The sequence below is a fragment of the Corvus cornix genome, chromosome 3 (genome assembly GCF_000738735.6).
Source record: "Corvus cornix cornix isolate S_Up_H32 chromosome 3, ASM73873v5, whole genome shotgun sequence".
NCBI classification, from domain to species: Eukaryota; Metazoa; Chordata; class Aves; order Passeriformes; family Corvidae; genus Corvus; species Corvus cornix.
The window spans coordinates 94,250,486-94,272,142 of NC_047056.1; the positions used below are offsets into that span (position 1 = coordinate 94,250,486).

The window sequence follows — 21,657 nt, forward strand, 5'->3', positions numbered from 1 at the left end:
TGTTTTTAAACATCCATGAAGACTAGACAATAAATACATTTCTTTTCTTCTAGTCTCCACTCCAAGGCTGCTGATTACTCAAAAATGTTGCTTCAGTGCATACTTGGGTGATGAATAACCTATTCTATTTCATAGTTTGAAGATTTTAGTCAGAAAATTGAAAACACTTTCTTTACAATCTTAAAAAACACTTTGCTTTTGAGTTCATCTACCAGAACACAGGAAATTTTCTCAGAAAACAGTGAACTGAGAGTTTCTTTTTCATGGTAAATAGGACTAAAGACATTCTGGGCTGCATCAGGAGCCATCAGGCAAAGCTGTTACCCTCCTCCACTTGGTGCCAGTGAGGCTGAACCTGTAGCAGCATGTCCAGTTTTGGCTTCCCAACACTCCCCTGATAGAGAGCTGTGGAGAAATTGAAGCAATCTCTAGGGAGATGCAGAGAAACTGAAGTTAGGGACTAAAGCACATGGTTCACAAGGAAGGAGATAAAAGACATGGAGATTATTTAGTCTGGTGAAAAGGATATTATGGGGTGATCCAAGAGCAGCTACAACTATCCACAAGAGAACTACAGAGGTGATGGAATCAGGGTTATTTGTTGGTTTGGGTTTGTTTGCGGGGGTGTGGCACCCTTTTTTTTTTTAATGCCAGACAAAGGGGGAATGGTCAACAGACTGGCCACTGGAAGATTTGGGTAGGAATTTTGGGGGGTGTAGGGAGGGGAAGGGGGGACGGAAGGCAGTACAGCAGGGAAGACTGCCTGCGGAAGCTGCAGCATCTCCATCCTTGGAGGGTTTCAAGGCTCAGCCAGCAAGGCCATGGTTGATCTGATGGAGTATTGGCAGTGGTCATGCTGAAAGCAGCAGGCTAGACAAGATCTCCAGCAATCTGTTGCAGCTGACACTGCCATCATTCTATAAAAATTCAACCCAGTGTCTTCAAAAATGTCATGCACAGTTACACATACAAGAACCCCAACTAGTGCTGATTTTAGTACACAACCAGAAATACAGGGCTAAGAAAATGAAAAAAAATAAACCAACAAACATGGAAGCATTACACAAGGAGAATAAAATACTTATTAAATGCAAGCTTTCTTAGGAATTAAGGTTTTACAAATCATTAAAATATGCTGAACTGGAAATCACCTATTTTGAGGGTCCTCCAAGTTTACAGAATTATAATGACATTCTTCGGTTGCTGACTGTGTACCTGCCAAGTAGAAAACAAAAAAGAAAATGCTTGGAATATCATATTAGTTTGGTTCAAATGGCACATTTTAGCATAAGAAACTGATTTTACTAGTTCAGTGCTAAAGAATAATCTCCCTCTTTGCAATAGTTTTATTCTTACACGTGTCTAAAAAAATTTAGAAGTTACTTCACACCATGCATTTTTGAAAATTAAGTAATTCAAAGACACAGCCATTTGTCAGAAGAGCTGTTAAGAGAAAATTACAATGTCTGATGCATTTAATTCTATCTCTCAAACATATATTCCTCTACAGGTAATAAGGACCACACAAATATTTACTTTTTCTTGACAGTATTCCTAATAGTGGTAAAAAGCAAAGGCTGAAATAAAGGCTGGAATTACAGAAGAATTTGTGCCTAGATACAGAAAAGTATACTCAAAATACAAAAAGGAAAAGGCAGGATATGGGGAGCTTTCTTTCCCTACTCTCTTGACATTAAGCTGTCAGCTTTGTAAACTCTGAGTACAAAATGGATCTCCCATTTCTGTAATAATCCATAGTTATTTCCCTTTCTAGCTTCCTTTTCTGCCTTAAAATTGCACTAAAAGACAAAGAATTCATCAAATCATCAAGGGAAAAATCCCACAGCAACTCTAAATCCACAAGAATTGGAAAATAAACAAACAGAAATGCATACAGAAAAGGCAAAAGAGGAACTTTGCCAGGACCTAGAAAAACCAATAAAAGATATGAGAAAAAACCATTTGGCTTGAACACTGAACTCTGGATCTGGAAATTATTTCATTATGTTAAAAAAGGAATTAGCATTAACCATTCCCACACTCATCCAGGGTGAGCGCTATACAGGAAAGGTACCTGAGGTTAAACAAGGATTCCCCTTCAAATAAAGTAAGGTGTGTAAATACAGTACCTTCTTCATCTACAGAAACACTGCGTATGATGACAGGACTGGAGTATGCTGGCAGTATCAAAGGCAAGTTGGATGGCACAGCATATCCACAAGGGACAGGAACAGAATATCCACCAGACAAGTTTGGACTTGCACATTCATCTTGAGGACTTGGTTCTGGTGATGAGGATGGATCCTTGTCTTGGATTGGGGAAATATTTATGACTGAGTAGGGATTTACTTTGGCCGGAGTGGCTTCTGCAGCAGGTTCTGATGTTTGCGGCTTCTCACTGTTTTCTAAATTATCAGCTCCTTTAGTTGAAAAATTAAACAAAAATATACAGTTTTACTTTTCATACCTGTTCAAGCTGCTCTAATAGCTCTTTGCAAGTATGCTAAACACTGACCGGCTCTTTACTATACAAGTTGCTTATAACCTATGACTCAAAATTCTTCTCCTTATGCCTACCCCTAAAATATTTCTTGTGTTTTTGTCTGGGCTCACTGGAGGGACATTCCTCAAAGAGCAGTCCTGAAAATGTTCTGTTAAGAAAAGGGGGAAGAAAATAACTTGACAAGTTTTCCTCTTTGAAAATGTATTGTTTCCTTTCATGCAAAGTTCCCAGTATTTTTTGAGACAAGCTGAGGTACAGCAGAACCACAGGCCCCTCTGAAGTGAACTGCAGAACTGCATCCCAAGTGATCAAATGATTTTGAGCTGTAAGCACAACTCCACAAAAGGGTGAGTGAGCAACAGATGCTCAGGGAAAGATGGTGTTTAAGTTCCAGGCTGTCAAACTGCACAGTACCTGAAGAGTTATCTATCCTTAATTGCCATAAGCACAGTGAGTCTGCTTACCAAAGGAAATTGGATCTAAGTAAGGAAAATCAGCTGTTAGCAACTTGAGCAGAATATAGCAATTTCCAGACTACACCTCACCACTGGGAACATCTGCATATGTCATAAAAAAATATTTCAATATTTAGCAACACTTCTGTTCATGAACAAAATTCATACATTCAAACTCCACTTAGTTTTATGCACATCTCAAGCTCAGTAACTAGCAAGTTTAGCTGTGGAGCAGCTTATCTCAAGCCATCAATGCGCCTTAAGACCAGCAAGGGTATAAAGTTTCCCTGTAGCAAGACACTCAGACTATGTCCAATCCATTGGTTCGGATGTCACACTTGAATGGGCATTTAAAATCACAGGAATTACACACAATGGTCACTTGCCCTGTCAGATCTACCCTGACTGTACTGGCAGGAATATTCAAAACACCCGCATGGTATTTCCATATGTGAGAGACTGAACTATGACTCAAAACAAATTGACCATTTTTGGAGGTTCCTGGGTGCTTTGCTAAGGCCAGGTGTGCAAGCCTGCAAAGGGAAGGCGGTGAGTTTTTGGGTGTGTAATGACAAACCTCTGCATAAGACGGAGGGGGTGAACTTACCACCACCAGAGGCTACAAACTGGGCTCTGAGGCTGGTAAGAGGCAGACCTTGTGGAGACAGGATTGTGCCTTTTATCACACCAAATTGCGCTCCCTTACACACATGCCCTCCTCCCAGGGAAGGTCCCATTCACACACAGGCTGACTGACACGAGAGGCAGCTGCCTTAGAAGAGGTCATAAACTATCAATGACTCCTGAAGTGCCCCAGACTCATTCCTGAGGCCTTCCACCAGAGAACTGCACATGATCAAAAGACAGTGTAATACTTCCCCCCCACAGAGGACATGCTTGGGCACTCCCACCTGAACCTGAGAATGTATTAACCCACCGGACTTTGTATTTTGTGGGCTTTTTCCCCCCACCTCCGGACAGATCGAGACCTTCAATCATCACTTCAATTAAGTCTCATCGCAGATCTATGGGTGGCAATTATGTATCTCCCTACTCTTACCCTATCTCTCTCTTTCTTTCTTTTTTTTCCCTTTTACGTTTTCTTGAGCGGTATTTTTATGCTTTCATATTGCCTTATTACTATAGATAATAATGATAACAGCTATGCATCTGCCTTCCATTGCAACCAAACTGCTCCAAAATAAACCCAGCATGTGTGTATTTACAAACACCAATCATTCAGTCATGGAAAACTCTTGTTAAAGTACTTTTATTGCATGGACAAGAAAAGGCATCCTTTGATGAGTCTTGACTATTTAGCCCAGTGGAGGTGCAGACCAACAGGCTGACTTACCTGCAGCACCAGCCTCTTGGTGCTCTATGTTATTTCCAGGAGCGGGAATAGGTGGCACAAGGGCTTGCCTGTCTGCTTCTGGTATCTCATCTCCACTATCAAAGTCAAACTGTTCTCCCTCGTCCTCCTCTTCATCATTCAGACCTGTGGCTTTCGGTCCATGCTCTAGAACTGGGTAAAAAGACATACCTTTGGTTGTTTGCTCTTAATAATGATTTCATGGGACCAGCAAATGCTCCACATTACAAATGAAGCTTATACAATGAACCCTTACATTCTGAGGTGACTGGCACAGAACAAAAGTTCATTGATGTGTTGATAACCTCATGCAGTTTTCAATAAATCCTTTAGTGCAAACAAGGACATTACTTGGAAAGAAATTAACAAAGGATAATGCAAATACCCTTGCTTTTGTCATAATGAGCCAAAAGTTTTTAGGAAAACACGTAAAAAGCCAACTTTTAAATGAGAAAACTTCACAGATGAATTTATTTGCACAGGGACTTTGCAAATTTATAACTTCAAGTCATTTTTCCTTTCTATTCTTTCCTAACAGTGTCCAAATATCAGTGACAATAACTTAGTTCACACACTCCATTAGAGACCAGCAGATTGGTTTTCCTACTCCAATCTGAGACAGTTTTAAACCAAAGACCTCATGCAACATGCCATCAGCCCTATTACCACACACAAGTGAATTCTGATGAAGGTAGGGTGGGGTACCTTTGAGGCAGTAATGGCTGAAATAACAACACCCTAATATGGATAGGAAGGGTGGGTTTGGGGTTTTTTTGTCTTTGCTTGCGAAGATGCTGTAGCACAGATTTGGCACTGTACGTGAGGTGGGGGAGAGGGAGCAGGAAAAATACACGGCAGTTTCCCTCCATGCTAGTGGGGAAAACCCATGAAGACTTAAACCCCCTCATGTACATATTGCACAAAACTATATTCTAAAATAGATAAAGATGTAAACACACAAGTATGTTATAAAAATTTACCTGAATGTGATAAGGTCCCCCCCTCCCCCTCCTCAGGTAACACAAAATTAAAATAAAGTCTTGCAATGACAACTGGATATGCAGCACCATGATGATATTATCAGCTATCCTACCATCCAGGACACATTTTTTATTTTTATGATAAAACCCACAACACCCCGAAGCTCTAGACTGCTTAGATTGTCATGGTAATCAGCATTCCTGCCAAGGCTTCTGTTTCTTCAGGCAGGCTGAGCCAGCATATTTTACCACAGCCACAAATAACAAGATCTTTCATGCAGCCTCTCTGCAGGAGAAAAAGTGAACTAATTGCAAAAATAGTAAGGAACAAAAAAAACAGGTTATCCTGCATTTATTGTCATGGGTTATGGCTGAGGCAGCAGGACATTTAATTTCATTTTGATTAATTCCTTTTAAAAATTCTTCTGTATGAAGTCGGGCTTCTCATTTTTCCTTTGTCCACTAGCAATTCTTATTTTCCTGAAAGATGCAAGAAATTCTTCAGAGCTCTTCCAAGTGATTAAAGACAAACATGGCATTCTTCCTGATTTAGCATCCATCTGACTAAATTGCAATACTTATTGCTTGACTGTGTAATGGGGAAAAGAAACAAAAGGGGGGGAAGATGTCTTCTCAACTTGAGTGAAAAAAAAATTGGATGTGCCACCTATTTTTGTTTCTGTTATGGCTGTTAACACTGCCCTGCTTTATTCATTTAAAAACTTTTACTTTGTATCATAAACAAGGAACAGAACCTGATAAATGGGCACTACAGCTTGGAAAGATCCCATAATCACATCACTGATGGAACAGCAGGTTAAGATTACAAAGAGAGACAAAAAAAGAAAGATTACATGTCTGTCAAAAAGGCAGACAGGACACAAACAAATATCCTCAGTTCAGAAAGCTTTAAAACTATATTTCAGCTTTGCATCACTTTTACATTTGTTTCATTCTGCAGGCATAAACTTTAGCCTTTTAAATTTACAGATACCTTCCATCCCATATTTAATAAGAATATTCTCTTTTTAAGCTTTTAATATCAAGGGCATACTATTTCAATTGGAAAAAGTATTTTAACAACAAAAATAAAATAAAAGGAAGATGGGGGCTTTTCGCTCCAACTTAAGAGCTGATCAGAACTGCAGATAAATACAAATTATGTCATACAAAAAAAGAAAAATTCCTGTTTTGAAAATACCTACTTTTTCCACAGTTCTTTGTGTTATGTCACAACAACACACAGACAAAAGCTCTTTTTAAGTGCTACAATTAGGAAGACAGACAGCAGTTAGGCCCAGGGTGAATCTGGCTACTAAATACCACCACAGATCTTGCAAAGTTTCATGCTCATGAAGAAAGCCCGAGTTCCTCCTACCCTCTATCTGCAAATCAAAAGGATCAAGCCAAAAAGTGCATGAGGCAATGGTTCTTGCAGAAAAAAAAAAGGGGGGGAGAGGGGGAGCATGGTGGGTGGGTGGGTGTGTGAGGAGGGGATTTTCAAGGCACCCTCCCTTGCAAAAAACACACAGAGGACAGCTTTTTTTTTTTTTTTTCTTAATTTTAAAATGTACTATATTTTTTTTTCTGAAGTAATAATCACACAATGCTTAGCATGACAGAATCTGTCTGGAATTACTTCAAATAATTAAATTAGTTACTAAAAATCCAATTTGCCCTTTCACCACTACTCACATCCTTAGCTTTATGTGTGCCAGCCAGAGGAATGAGAATACAATAATTGATTAAACCTTTTCATCTTAGGGCAATACCACTCTGAAAGCTCTGTAAATGCTTCAGGGAAATTCTCACATTTCTAAAAATTTCTATTTGGAGTTTTCAAGACTGAAAAAAGTCTGATATAATGGAAAAATTGTCTTCAAGTTAAATTAAGTATGAAAGTGCTAATTTAGAATCAGAAAAAGGAATACATGTTCTCATAACTGTGCACAGCACACAGATTTATGACTTTTTTTCTGTGTTTTGTTAGCCAGTGAAATGACATTTCTTAAGTTTACTTCAAAAATAAGCTCACTTAGGCTGTGTTTACAGAGACCTGCTGGGGCACAAGCAAATTTAAAAAATGTTTGGTTGCTCTGCCAATTGCAAAGCATTCTTGGCACCATTTGCTTTGCCATCCATTACCCTCAAATTATTTATAGTTCAGTGTATACAGCTAAGGAGTTAAAAGAGTGATATTAATTTTAAAGCCCAGATTAAGTCAGTGAAGCTTCATTAATAGTTTTCTTAAACACTTTATTTTAGTGGCACAGAAATAAGATAAAATAGCTCTGCACTTCTATCAAGTGTACTTTGAACACACCGGAAATAATAAAAGCACCCCAAAAGTCTGTCCTCCCCCTGCAATCTCATAAATGCATGATGACCCAAAAGAAGTCAACTGAGTTTCTTCTATGAAAAACCATGATAAAGGAAGAGTGAAATAGAAGCCCAAGCACAAACAGTTCAGCAGTCTGGGGCACAGTAACAATAAACTTGGAAGCCCTGGACATAAACAGGCATGCTGCCACCAAGAAATATGAATACTTTGTGTTTTAAGGTTTGAAAAATATTTTTAGAAATGAAAGGCTTCTGTATAATTAGGAATGTCATCTTTGCAATCAGTTGTACTCATTTTTTTTTTAAAGTTCACAGGCTATTATGGAACAAAAAGTGGAAATGCATCCATTATACTTAGAAGACGCAATAAACATTTTTAGTCACTTCTACCATATGACCGATGAAGGAAATAAGTGTACAATGCTTTGAATGACATATATCTAATTATTATTTAGTGAAAAAATATGGGTACAATTGAACCTAAAACAGACTGGCAGGAGTTGCCTGCTCTTAATCCAACATGCAGTTTTAAAACATTTATCTTTTTTACTCATGTATTTTGGATTGCAACAAGACACTTAGGACTGCAAAGACCTACCTTTTTTTCAAATGAATTCCCCAAATGTTTCAACTTTCTACAAATAGTTGAGTGTCTTGAAATACACAAAACCTTTTAGTAAAAAAAAATTTTTAAATGTTACTATCCCAGAATATTTTTAGGTATTATAAAATTTGCTAACTTACACAGGTTACAAGTCAAAACAAACTGCCAGACATAGCAATCTAAATGCTTAGTATTTATCCTTGATACATTCCAGAGATTTCTCTGATGAGATACACTTCCCTTTACAGACCTGTACTTCTAGACAATTATAATCTGCCGAGCTCCTTGTGGAAGTGTACTGTAGAAATAAGTATTGAAAGCATGCAGACACTAAGAAATGACTGAATTTTTAAAGTTACCATTATTTTTTGTAAAACTAACCATGTGGGGCCAAACACACCCTGCTGACTGTGCTCCAGGATAAATGGGCTCTCAAGTTGCTCATTTATCATTTCCGATGAAATTTCTGAAATTAGCAGAGGCTTGGTGTTTGTCAGGATGGTGAACCTTGTGCTAGGAAACACTCATGCCTGCAGAAGCTTCCTGATTTGGCCAACTTGTAAATCTTTGTAAAATAACAGTTGCCTCATATTCAGCAGGAATTTGCAGACAGGTTTCAAGAAACTTGGTTGCCACTGGACAGCCTCTTGTTTCTCTTGGCTTGAAAGCACTGCTTAGGTTGCATTCCCACAGCTAGAAAGCAACATGGTATTTTCAACCCACTCTCCCACTTGTGACCACTAGTTCTTCAGTTCCAGGAAAGAAAACTGCAGTTAAATATTCTTTCATGCTGGTACTGAGCTGACACATCACTCTTCTGCCCTTCCTCACAGGACACCTGCACCAGCACCTGCGCAGGGGGAGCGCTGAGGGGCAGGGCAGGAGGGACCCTGCAGGAGAAAGGCTGACCTTCACCAGCAAGTGCTTCTGCAAACACTTCACTGACACTTCCCAGTCACGCATGACATCCACCAGCATACCTCTGGCATCCATAAATCACCTCTTCGCACAGTCACACAGGTGGAAAGCATCTATGTTGCTGGGGGAAAATATACACCTAGGACAAAACTGTGTATGCAAAACCACGAGTGTGCACTCCCTCCCATGGGAAGCGGATCAGAGCCAAGGACTTTCATTCCCATTGCACTCACAGTTGTGCTAAGCTGGCACTGCAGGGAACCCATGTTCCTGTGGTACAAGCACACTGCTAATTACACACAGCTTGCACACACATCCAAAGCGAGAGCACAATGTCAGCATTACCAGTCTCTGTAGAAAACAGTTACCAAAAAACCCCAACCAAACTAAACAGTATACATTCATGCAAAAAGTGTTTCCAGTGATGGAAACAAAAGCAAAACCAGATGAATTAACAGGCTTTTCCTGCAAATAAATAACAAAGAAAAAAGTACAAATGCCTCTTTAGTATTTTGCAAATACACACATTACATACTAATTATGTTGTTAGGCATGCACAACAGATATTATTCTTCTGGATAAAAAAACAAATTCAAAACCAGAGTCGGAAGAGTAATGAATTTGCCTGCTCAAGTTTCAGAGAGACTGCTAACAACAGCATGCCTAATACAAAAAAAATTGCATTCCTTGAAATAAAGCCCAGGTCTGTGGATGTTAGGAAAGATTTACAAATAGCAAAAAGATTCTGAACTTTAAAAACTACTCACAGCACTAAAATTTAATTCTTATTAAGTAAAATTTAAAAGAACTGAGTTGCAAAAAATCAGAAGTCTAAAATAAAAGCATTAAAACATGAACCAGGCTGTCCAGAGAAAAGCAGGAACAACACCAGCAGACTTGCACTCCTTTTTAATGCCTCGAGGTACTTTTCAGTACTGACTACCCTATAGGCAGAAAGGCAGCTAAGTGAAATCAGTGTTTTGTGGCCATTTAGTTTAATTACTCCTCACACTGGTGGCACTGGTATTGTCTGCCACCACCAGAAACACAGACCAAGCCTGGTCCTGAGGATGTCTCTTTCACCTCAGCACCATATTAGCACATTCTGACATTAGAATTTCACCAAGAAATTCTGCTGGTGCTGTAAGGAAAGCCTAGTCAGATGTTATTTGGAATTCTGCATAAATACATGAGAGATCACTCTCTATGGTGAAAAACATCTATCCATATTAAAGGCTACTAGCTTTCCATCAGTATTTAAGGAATATGAATACACTTGACCCTTAGTACCCCCGAGGTCACCTGTCTGCATTGGTATAAATGCCAGCAGGCACCTGAGCTGAGGTACAACACGTCTGCTGGTGAGCTCAGTGCTGGTGGTGGCTGTGCAGCCAGGCTCGGCCTCAGCTACTGCGCACACGAACCGCTGAACTCACCTACGACATGCTGCCAAATGGACAACCCACACCGGGAATAGGAAAACCAGAGAGCTTTAATAAAACAGAAATCAAACAGCAGAAGACTATGATGTCATTGAGAAAATGAAATATCCAGCTCTGGCAGTGCAAGGACAGAGCATGTTGGCTAACCATAGGTTACAAATGACATACTAAGGAAAAACAGAAAAAAAATCTAGAAAATGTAGTTTTGACCATGTAGTCAACATAGTTATGAAAAAATAACAATTTTTAAGGAAATTCCCACCAGTGAGAGCAGTCTGGCTTGTTATTTACTTCTACACTTCTTTTTTCTATCAGTTATCAACTATTAATATCTAGTTTTCCAAATAATTACTTTTACTTTGAAGCAATTGCTGTTTAATGGTTTGAGGTATACGCATTTCTCTAATACAGTCTGTTTAATTCCAATTAGCAATATAAAACTGCTGTATCATCTGGCAATACCTTGGACCAAAAGCTCTTTAAAAGTAATTGGGAACTCTATGAAGCAGAAGGCAGCCAGACACACCCTGGAGACCTAAAACAGGAAGCATGGGATTCCACTTCTACAGAAAGAAAACATACAGCTTGGGTGCATAAACTGACTATCATACTAAAGAAAAGCTGAAAGCTAACCAGAGCAAAAGTTTGGGTTTTTAGGTCTTCGATCATTCTAGCAACATCTTTCTACCAGGCTGACACATTCTGGTTAAGAAGTTAGCAAAGGATTTTACTTCATTTTTGGATCATGTTTTTTCCTCCACCTTGCCAGCAATTGTACATACTTCCTAGACTGAACCTTCAAATGACTTGGCAAAGGGATGCCTAAATCCTGGATCACTGTTGTTCTGTCTGTCCAGGCTGAACAACCCTTTGTCTAGCAATGTCAAAACTCAAGCACTGGCTGGCACCCCGCAAAAGCACCACTTAGAACACCTAAAGGCATCTGACTTCCAACAGATGCTGACACAGAGCTGTTCATACACTCAGCCCACCTCCACAGCAACAGCCCAGGCAGGGGTCATAAGATGCATGCAGCTCCAGGAATCCAGTTGTCCTTTTGGACACACTGCCAAAGGTTCCTTTTTCCCAACAATTATAACTCCATCTAACACTCCAAGAATGGAGTGCAACCTGTTCACACATTTAAAAATAACTAAGATTTAATTATTTGTTTCTTCCACTTGATGAATTCTGGACAAAGAAACAAACTAGGTATTACATTTTACAGCAATTTACTGTATCTTTTACTAAAAAAGAAAAATGTATAAACTAGAATAGGATGGTTATGTCCTGTAAATCCAGGACAATACTGGAAATATTCTGGATTTCAGCTGGCTTCTCACTTCCTCATTTCTTTGGTTACCCCTTTGCCCAGCCTAAAGAGAACTATTCAGATAGATTGATTTGTGAACTAAGCATAATATATCAAAAATATGACAAATCCATTACCCCAGCAACTAATGAGGAGGGAGTTTTAAAGCATCCCCTTTCTTAGTATTTCTTTTAATTATTGTTTGAACACATCTTGATCCTATTTGCCCTACCACAGTAAGGTCCTGTTTTAGCTCAAAAAAAACCCCTGTGGAATTCAAACAAACTCATGAAAACAGTAATTCTTACATCACGGAACTCTCAAAAATCCTGTTTTACAGTACCCTTTTAACACACCTTGTACCAGAAATTCTATCACCTTAGTGGATACTGGGCAACAATGGTGTTTCCTTGGGACCTTTCAGTTCAACAGCCTCAGAGCCCTTTTCACTGCCTCCTTTCATTAGCCATGGAGAGGGAAGGAAGCTCTGCCTTGGCTGCAAGACTGGTCGAAGAAAACCACTGATGCCATGAAGATTTTTGCCTTTTCTTTTATACCCCTGTTATATCTTTTTTTACAACTTCTGTATTCTTAGTGCTTTTTGCCTACATTCTTGGACTTGTTTGTCAAGCTGAGAGACTAAACATTTTAGAAGCTTTGTAGTTAGACATCAGTGTGCCCCAGACCCCAAAATCCTCTCCAGAACACATTCTGTAAACTAAGATAGAACCATCCAGGGGAAGGTTCCTTGGGGAGGGGGCTCAACTCAAGCCTCTTATTGGGAGGATTTTTGAATAGATATGCTAATTAGTAAAACCTTAATGTTATACCAGATCCTTTTGGGTGTGCATTTTGGTGGCATTTGACCTGGACGTGTGCTACCTAAAGGATCCCTTAAAATAAATCGACAAGGTAAAATTCCCTTTTCCCCTTCTATCTGCGTTTGACTCTTGATTTTAAGACCAGGAAAAGGCATCACCGCCACAAACAAACATCACTATTCAGACCTTCAGCCAGCCCACATGGAAGTCAGGAAGGAATTTCTTCCCATATAAAGCACCTTGTGTCATAGGTTAGCAAGCATAGTCCTGGAAGGGATGTCCTTGCTAAGGGGTGCTTACAGCGTCCTCTGGGACCTGATAGAGCCTATCAGCTGGACAGTTTGAATATGGACAATTCTTTAAGCCACTTAAAGTTGTGACCGCCTCTGTGATCCACATTTAAGAATAGACAAACTCCCCCCCAAGCTCTCTCTCGTTTCCGGCGCTGGCACAGGTGGCTGCGGGCCCCGTGTGGGGGCCAGCGGGCCTGGCCCAGGCCCTGCTCGGGCCAGGCCGGGCCAGGCCACGGCCATCCTGGAGGCGATGGCCCTGTTCCAGCCGTGGAACCCGCCCCACTGCTTTGCCGTGGGCAGCCGGAGCGGCTCGGCTCTCCCCCCTCTCCACTTCGATAAGCAACATTCAACATTCCAGCTGCAAAGTTGCAAGGCCTGGGTGAGATTAACCCTTTTACTGCTGTGAAGAGCTGAAAACCTGAGGGAAGAGAAAGAGGAGATGCTTAAAGCTGAAATTCTGTTGTGAAGCTATGATATATCAGGGTATCCCGTTGTAATTTCATGAAGATATGGGGGGGTGTAGCGTTCAACTCGTAAGCAAAAGCACCTGCGCTGAGATAGGCAGATGCTGACGCAGCTGTAATTTCATGAGAGTTTGACAGGGAGAGATGGACCAGATGAGGACTTTTGCTCCAAACGGGAAAGGAGAAAACCTCAGTCCCTAGAGATGCTCCCAGAGATAGTCCTAAGATGAAGATGGAAGACCCTTTGCTCCCAGGGAAGGAGAAGGGCCTCTGTTCTTGTTTCTGAATGGCTCAACCTTAAAATTGTACCCCAAAAAACTTCAAGAGTGGACCCTCGAAAGCAGTTGCGGGAAAAGCTGCAAGTCGGGGGAAGGGACTCACATGAGCAGAGAGACTCCTCTTCCTAAATGGACTGAACAATATTTGGAAGTGGGCGGCTGTCTCGTTGTGATAATGTTTTCATAGCATGAGCAAGAAGAGACTTCTCTTCCTAAATGGACTGAACAAGGTTATTATGGAAGTGGTAAACAGACTGAACATCTGAAGGGTTGTCTTTTTACATTGTCAATGGGAGAAGGGAGGAAGGTGGGGGGAGGAGGAGAGTTCTGAAGGTGTGGTATAATTTTTTTTCTTCTTTTAGGTCTGTTAATAAACTTCTTTATATTCTTTCAAGTTTGGTGCCTGCTTTGCATTTCTCCTAATTCTTATCTCACAGAAGATAAACAGTAATGAGTATTTTGGACCAAACCACTACACCTTGTTAAGAATTTGTTTTGTGTATTTGGTTTCCATGGCCAGGTTTTGGTAGTGCAGGGGCTACAGTGGTGGCTACTGTGAAAAGCTGCCAGAAGCTTCCCCCATGTCCAGCAGAGCCAATGCCAGCCGGATCTGAGAGAGCTGCCGTGGGAAAATGAGCTGCATCTCAGCAAGACCCAATACAGCTGGCAAGTGTTCTTCTCATGCAAATACAAGTGGGTCACCATCTGATATAGATGGGGAAACAGCAATGCCAGCCAAAGTCAATTCTACTTCCCTTTGCGATACAGGAGACTGCTAAGATCCTCTGGACAAACTACACTTAACCAATTCACTGCTCCCAGGGCAGCACCTGCATTTCCCTCTGTCCCTCCCTGCCAACATACAGAATGGGGAAATACAGAGACTGGGTGTAGATACAAAAATGCTGCTAGCAAGGATTTTCTTGCTATTTTCTAAGCCCGTGAGAGACTTTTCGCTCTCACAGAAGAGGTGGCAGAGTTATGTAAACAACCAAACACCTGCAGCCTTGAAAAGTCTTGTTTATAGTACAGTAGAAAAGTATTTTGACAATGTTTTAGGATTTTAGCCAATCACCCCCAAGGGGTGGCTGATCCTTTGTCCAGTTAGACTACGAAGAGAAAAGTCTATAAAAGAGTTTGTAAAATAATTAAATAGATCAAACTTGCTGCACAATTCCTGCCTGCTGGATCTTCTCTCCTCCTCCATACGGCTGTGGGACATGGTAATATACCCTAGGGTTGCAGTAATAACTGGGAAGTCACCCATCAGTGTTGACATCCCCATGGGCACAGGAGCACAGGCATCTCTCCTTCCAGCCCCTTGAGAAACTTCTACCAACATAAGGTTATCCAGAAACTATCATTCTTTCACCTAAACAAAGTTATTGAACTCAACAACAGACTATTTAACAGTCAGACATATTCTTGCAACAACCCTTCTTTGACCTACTAAATCATCTTCTGTATTCATTTTAATGGAAATATGACAAGGCTGGGAAGATGATTTCAATGAGGAAGAAAAAAGAAAATCTACACATAAGGTTGGAAGAGTCTTCTCCCAAAAATGTTTAACAAGTATGTTTTCCTCAGATTGCTAGGCATAGTTTCAGTTCCTCCATGTAGGAAAAGCAAGCAGCACCTAACAAATGTGTCATTCAAAAATTCATACACTTTATTTATTACAATGCAGACAAGTTTTTATCTGTGCTCATGCACAAGATAAAAGAATTATAACAATTTATTAAAAAAGTGAATCTTTCTGTAAACTCTAGAGTAGATTCATTACAGAGGTTTTAGGCATGGTTAGTGAATATTTATTGTGTTCAGTGAAACAGAAGTAAAGAACTCCAAAAATAAAAAAAAAACCTCCATTTTTGCCAGCAATTTATCCCAGCCAGCTAATGATAGATACAAGTCCTAAAAAGGCAAAAGAAGCATAGAAAAAAAATAACTCACCCTCTTCTTACATGTTGGCTCACTGAAATTAAAACTTCAGAGCTTAGTTTCAACTGTTCATTGGAAGAATATCCAAAAATCAGTACAAATTCCTTTACAATTGTTGGGGTTTTTTTAAGCAATCAACAGTAGTTACCACCACAACCAATGATCAAGTTTTGCTGCAATCTCCTGAAAGGCCTTTATCTCATCATCATCTACTCTTTCTGATTAAGAAGTCCGGGCCTTGTCCCTGCACAGAGATAGCAAGTAAAGTCAAGTCACCTTAAAGACCAGCTGAGTCAACAGAAAAAAAACCCAACAAAACAACTACATCTTATTATTCAGAAGGAAAACACCAAATACGCGCCAAAGAATGAAGTCACCTACCAAGAAAACAATAACAGTAACATAATTTAACATGTTCTAAACAACTAGCAAAGTTTTTACCATTTTTCTTCAAAATAAAATGAGATATAATTATATCTATGTACATTGTGTTTTCTTTGTGGCTGCTAAAACCAGAAATAAGCTATTTATTCATCTATTTATTTCCTTTCTATTTTTTGTTTTTCCCAACACTTAAATATACTTGGCTAGAAGAAAAAATACATCATCCATAAATGGTTTTTGCAAAGGGAATTTTCTTGTTAGTCTTCATTACACAGCTTGTCTGAATTGTCACATAAAATAATTGATCCTTACCTTAAACAATGCATTTTCCTTCATTTACTGAGAGAAATGTGACCTTCAGAAATAAATAAATTGTTCTGTTACAGATGGGATGTCAGACACCAGCAAACTATTGCCAGTTTCAAAAACAAGGAGCTATTCATAACTACAATTCATATTCTGTTCTCATTCTTCTGAAATCTTGGCTCCCTTTTTGCAATCATTTGTAACTGTCTGTATGCTGAAAATAGATACCTAACAATATTGTTTAGTCCAAGACCAACTCCTTTCGTATCTGCAGTTTAATTTAAACAATGTCTTATTTTCCCAATCACAGTAAATAAATACAATCATAGGGTCTTCTACAGTCTTTATTTTCAGAAACTAAATCATAAAACATGCAAGTGTTTCCCTTGCCGGTATTTAAAAAGCCCAATTTAACCACCTCTTGTCTCAGTCAAAAAATTAGCTTTTTAAAACTGTTAAAACACAAATAAACTATGAAATTTTGCACTAAATAGTGGAAAAGGTAACTAAATAATCTGAAAGAAATACATATAAGACACAGAATAAAAAGCAGCTCCCACAGCAGAGAAATACAGTCATCTCTGCAGCAAAACACAGCAGCAGTCCAGCAGCTCCTTACTAGAGCTAATAAAAATTCTTTTATTTGTTGGTGGGGTTTTTGCTTGGTTTCAGGTTTTTGGGGTTGGTGGGTTTTTTTGTTTGTTGGTGGGGTTTTTTGTTTGGTTAGGGATTTTTTTCTTATAATATGTAAGGTCATCCCAGTGGAAACTTTTACGAGAGCACAGTTGTTTCTACTTCACTCTTACCCAAGGACTCAGGCCAGACTTCCTTCTCAGGGACAGAGGAGCAAGGACTATTTTAGTGTTCTGGCCCTGACAGGGAAACAACAAAAAATAACTGCGGAAAGACACAATCACAGCACTCAATTGCATACAGGATATCCAGATTTAAGTCCTTGGATTCCTTGCTCTACATGTCTCCATATCAGGAACAAAGAAATATCCCACTCATAGCTCTAGAGAGCTGATTTTTTTATATAGAAAGGTGTACAAAATGCTTTTACAATTGGTGTCTAGGAGATATTTTTAGTCTACTTCCAGTTTTAGAAAAAAACAACTTCATTTCATTGAAGAACATCTTAAATCCCAAACTTCGGCATGACAAGGTTTCTCATCTAGCTTTACCCAAGGCACTGGTGACAATGGTGTAGTTGAGTGAACATCCAGCTCTCCACTACACTTGGTCCTTAAGGACACCTCTCATGCTCCTCAAATGAAGAGTTATAATTGATTCTCTCTCAGTAAAGAGAGTATTTACCAGTAATATGAAGACTATGCATTCAAATAAATTCTCACAATGTCCTAGTACAAACACTGAAATTTCAGTATTTCACTTTAAAATTTTAACATATCTTTTACATTAATTTTCTAAAATTGGGAAACAAAATAAAAGTATACTCAGTATGATAAAATATACCCAATGCTTTTTAATAGTTTTCACAGAGAAATCATATGAGGCATAGTGCCATGTACCAGAAAGAGTGAGAGACAGACATATTAAGAGATGACGAAAATCCAAAACTAAGCCTCCTTGGCATAGAAAGTACACCCCACTCCCTTCCCCCAAGTCTCCCTTGTGCAAAAAGCTGTTTCTCAGGTATCCATCCTGCCAGGCAAACAAACATGGCTTTCCTTTGGAAACAGGCCCTGATAAACACCTCTCAAGTCCTCACTTAAAGAAAAGGACTTCCACTTTGCAAGATCACCAGATGTTTTCCAAGTAGAGGAATGAAAAACTGCCAGACATGACATCTCCTAATAAAGCAGTAATAGCACAAGTACAGGCCATCACACGTAAACACCATCCTAACATTAACATCCAGTCCCAGCTGTTCAGAGTGAAGGTGAAGTCCTCTACAGGAGAGACTCAGTGTGATTCCAAATTCTCAGAACTACCAGCTTTGTAATTCCTCCCTCCATAGTCTGCAGTCCACAGTATATCCTCTTCTTGTCTAAATGGGTTTGGTTAAGGACACTCCCTTACAACAACCAATTAAAAGCATGATTATAACTTACAGCCACAATAAAAGTTGCCATTTTCATTTAGCTTTTAAGAAAGGATTTTTTGTTGTTGTTGACAGAACAAGAATCATCCTCTATTTTATTCCACAAGATAGCCATGGAATTCTTTTCTGTAAGAAATCTTAAATGTCTGCACTTCATGCCTAAATTCATATGTACAGACACACTAAAGCAGGGAACATGAGCTAGTACTATCATCTCAAGTATCCATTTTGGAAGTGCTTCTTTGATTTTGCTCTTAGACAAGGAAGCCTTTGCATCTACCCCACTCCAACTGCTCCCTGGTTGCTAAACCATATATTCCCTCAACATACATAGAGAAAAACACAGGAAATTTTTAATCCTGGCTAATCCGTGGCTAGAAGAAGCAGCTCTTTTTAAAGCAATCTAGAGGACAGAACACACAGGCAATAATTTTTCCAAGTTACTCACTACTTGAATTTGCTCTGAGGTAGGAAAAGGTAACTAGCACAGACTCGCCACTACCTGATTAGCATGAATGGAATGTCCAAACACCTATGAACAGACAAGTTGCATAAGCATAATAAATTAAAACAAATAAAATACGTTACATTCCATTCTTTTATCACATGTTGTTTTTCCTTATCAAGTAGTGGCAGAAGCAGCTACACTACTGACCTTTACTGTATCTTAACTTAAACAAGGTAGAGATTCAGATGGCTATGGCTAATGAAAACACATTATTTAACCCTGGAGCTTTCATCTATTTTCTTACAACTTCCCCGTGGCAAAGATGAAGGTTTATTGCTATTCTTCCCCTTTGTATGTATTAGGATTGATACATACAAGTTTGGAGAATTTACCTGGCAAAACCATAGAAAACTTACTCGACAAGACTAAAGCTGAGATTTATAGTGCAAGGTATACACTTGTAGAGAGAAAGGAGCCCACATGACTTTCAGCACTACAGCTATCTTTGTTAGGACAAAAAAATAAGTAAACAAAAAAATTCCCAAAACATCATAAGAACTTTTTTTCTTTTAGAAAAAGCAATTGATTTCATCTGTGGGCCCAGTGTGGGATTTTAGAATCATTATGCAAAAAGTAAAAAAAAAAAAAAAAAAAAAAAAAATTAATGGTATATCAAAGGTTTCTGGACTCAATAGGAATCGCACCCTCACTCTGAGCTAGGATAACCCACCAAAGTGCCCACTGTCTGAAGGCACTGACAGGTGCTGCTCACCCCTCCTGAACAGACCCATGGATGGCCAGTGTATATGCATGCAAAATAAACCTTCAATTATTAGTTGTTAGGTGTATTTGCTGTCATACTTGGCCCTAAAATCCTCACTTCTTTTCCACCTGCAAAACAGGTCATGAGAATTATCTAGAAAGTGAACTAAAATGTCTTTTAGTGTAATTATTAAAATGTATCTTCACTGATAATCCCTTTAATATGGTTTTAAGAGAGTTAGCAATGGTAAACTAAAAAAATATACAAGTTCCACTAGTTTCAGACAAAGTTTTTTGAGATGAGAGAGAAATCACAGAATATTCTGAGTTGAAAGGGACCCACAAAGCTCATCAAAGTCCCACTCCTGGTTCTGCACATGATCACCCCAGAATCATACAATGTGCCTGAGAGCATCTTGTGAATTTTGTCAGGCTTGGTGCTGGTCTCTGGGGAGCATGTTCCAAATCCCATCCCCAAAAAAAGTAACAATTGACATTGACACAAGATTGGGTAGAGGAGAATCTCAATTTATGTTAAATCTAATGCCAGCCTATTAAGAACTGACATGTCTGAAAATAAGGACATGATACACATAGTTCTACATGTCACAAAAACCTTTGCAGAGAAAGAACTTGAATTCCGGAATCATAGTTAACTGTGTCACCCTGAAATCTTGTCAAGAGTATCCCACGAGCTGAAATGCTGCACAGAGTTGGAGCTGTTGCCGCAATTATTGGCTGTCTTTGAAAAACGGCAACCTCCTCTCAAGTGAAAATATTGATTCCTTAGGGATGACTCTTCCCCTACAGCACTACATTGCTTTGGAGATGGATTATCCAGTAGAGACAGTTTCACAGTAACTGTCACTAAATCAAAACTGAACTGAATTCAGGGTCCTGACCACATGGATTAGGACATGGACAGCCAAGGAATTGTTGCCAACAATAACCTCAGTGGTATCTCAGAGCATAAATGAAACTGCCAATAACGTTGGCCAGAAATCTAACCCATTAAAAGGTGATTACACAAGTTTCTCCTTCTTTCACATTCCCAACTCTCTAGATAGTATCTAGTAACAGACCTCTGTGGCAGTACCTAAACAAAAGAGAAAGCAGTCCTGATCTAGAATGACAATTCCCAAATTCCTAAAGAGTTACGGCTACACAAAAATAAGATTAAAAATCCTTTTATATTCAAATGGCTTCATGTAAATTCTGTATAAACAATAAGTGAAATGTCCTATAGGCAATAATGTATATTATTTATTTATATTAATATATACATATATCAATGTACGTAATAAAGTGTAAGTCCATAAGTAATATTGTCCTATATAAGGAATGGAAAATATTTTACAGAAAAATCACTATCTGTACAAACTATAATAGCAACTTAACTGAAATAAGAGCAGCTGTACTGAGTTCAACCACAGGTCTCCATAAATTTATGTTTGGGGATGATCAGATCAAGCACTTCTATGAAGTCTCCCAGCACCCAACTACCAAAAGCCAAATCCTGTTAAGTATTAAAATACGTAGTAGCAAGCACAGTGATGTGCTTACAGGAAATCAAACAGCATAAAAAAATCGCCACATGCAATGTTCTCTTAGAGCATAAACACAAAAGGCAGTGACACAGTGTCTTTGTAGATCCTACCTTTGTGCCTTCAGAAACCTAGGATACACCAGAGGCCATCCAGCTACCAGCATACAGCAGGCAAGGGGCACTGAGTGTAAACTTTACAAAGTGAACCCCTTAGTCCAGCACCCATAATACCCTTCCATAAGTGTCTGTGCTCTGATTACACAGAGTTGCCGTAGAAAACACATTTTCAGGTTTGGACTGCAAAGACCAATTGCTTACAGGTTTCTTCCCATCATGCTCTAACTACAGCAGCGAGTGAAGTTCAAGAACAAAACAGGGTAGATGACAGGAGCTCATATTTCAACAGAATACCACCGGGAC

The 21,657-nt window shown here is 39.2% G+C and overlaps 1 protein-coding gene across 5 annotated transcripts in view; it reads right to left on the minus strand.

Moving 5' to 3' along the window:
* Positions 1–21,657, minus strand: part of ARHGEF10 (Rho guanine nucleotide exchange factor 10) — a 112,135-nt gene that overhangs the window by 76,580 nt on the left and 13,898 nt on the right. For all 5 annotated transcript variants that reach the window (XM_039568077.1, XM_039568079.1, XM_039568078.1 and 2 more), the window contains 3 exons: positions 4,313–4,483; positions 2,130–2,420; positions 1,152–1,215 (listed from right to left, as the gene is read on the minus strand). In XM_039568077.1, the coding sequence (XP_039424011.1) occupies positions 1,152–1,215; positions 2,130–2,420; positions 4,313–4,483 (526 nt within the window). The remainder of the gene's footprint in view (positions 1–1,151; positions 1,216–2,129; positions 2,421–4,312; positions 4,484–21,657) is intronic.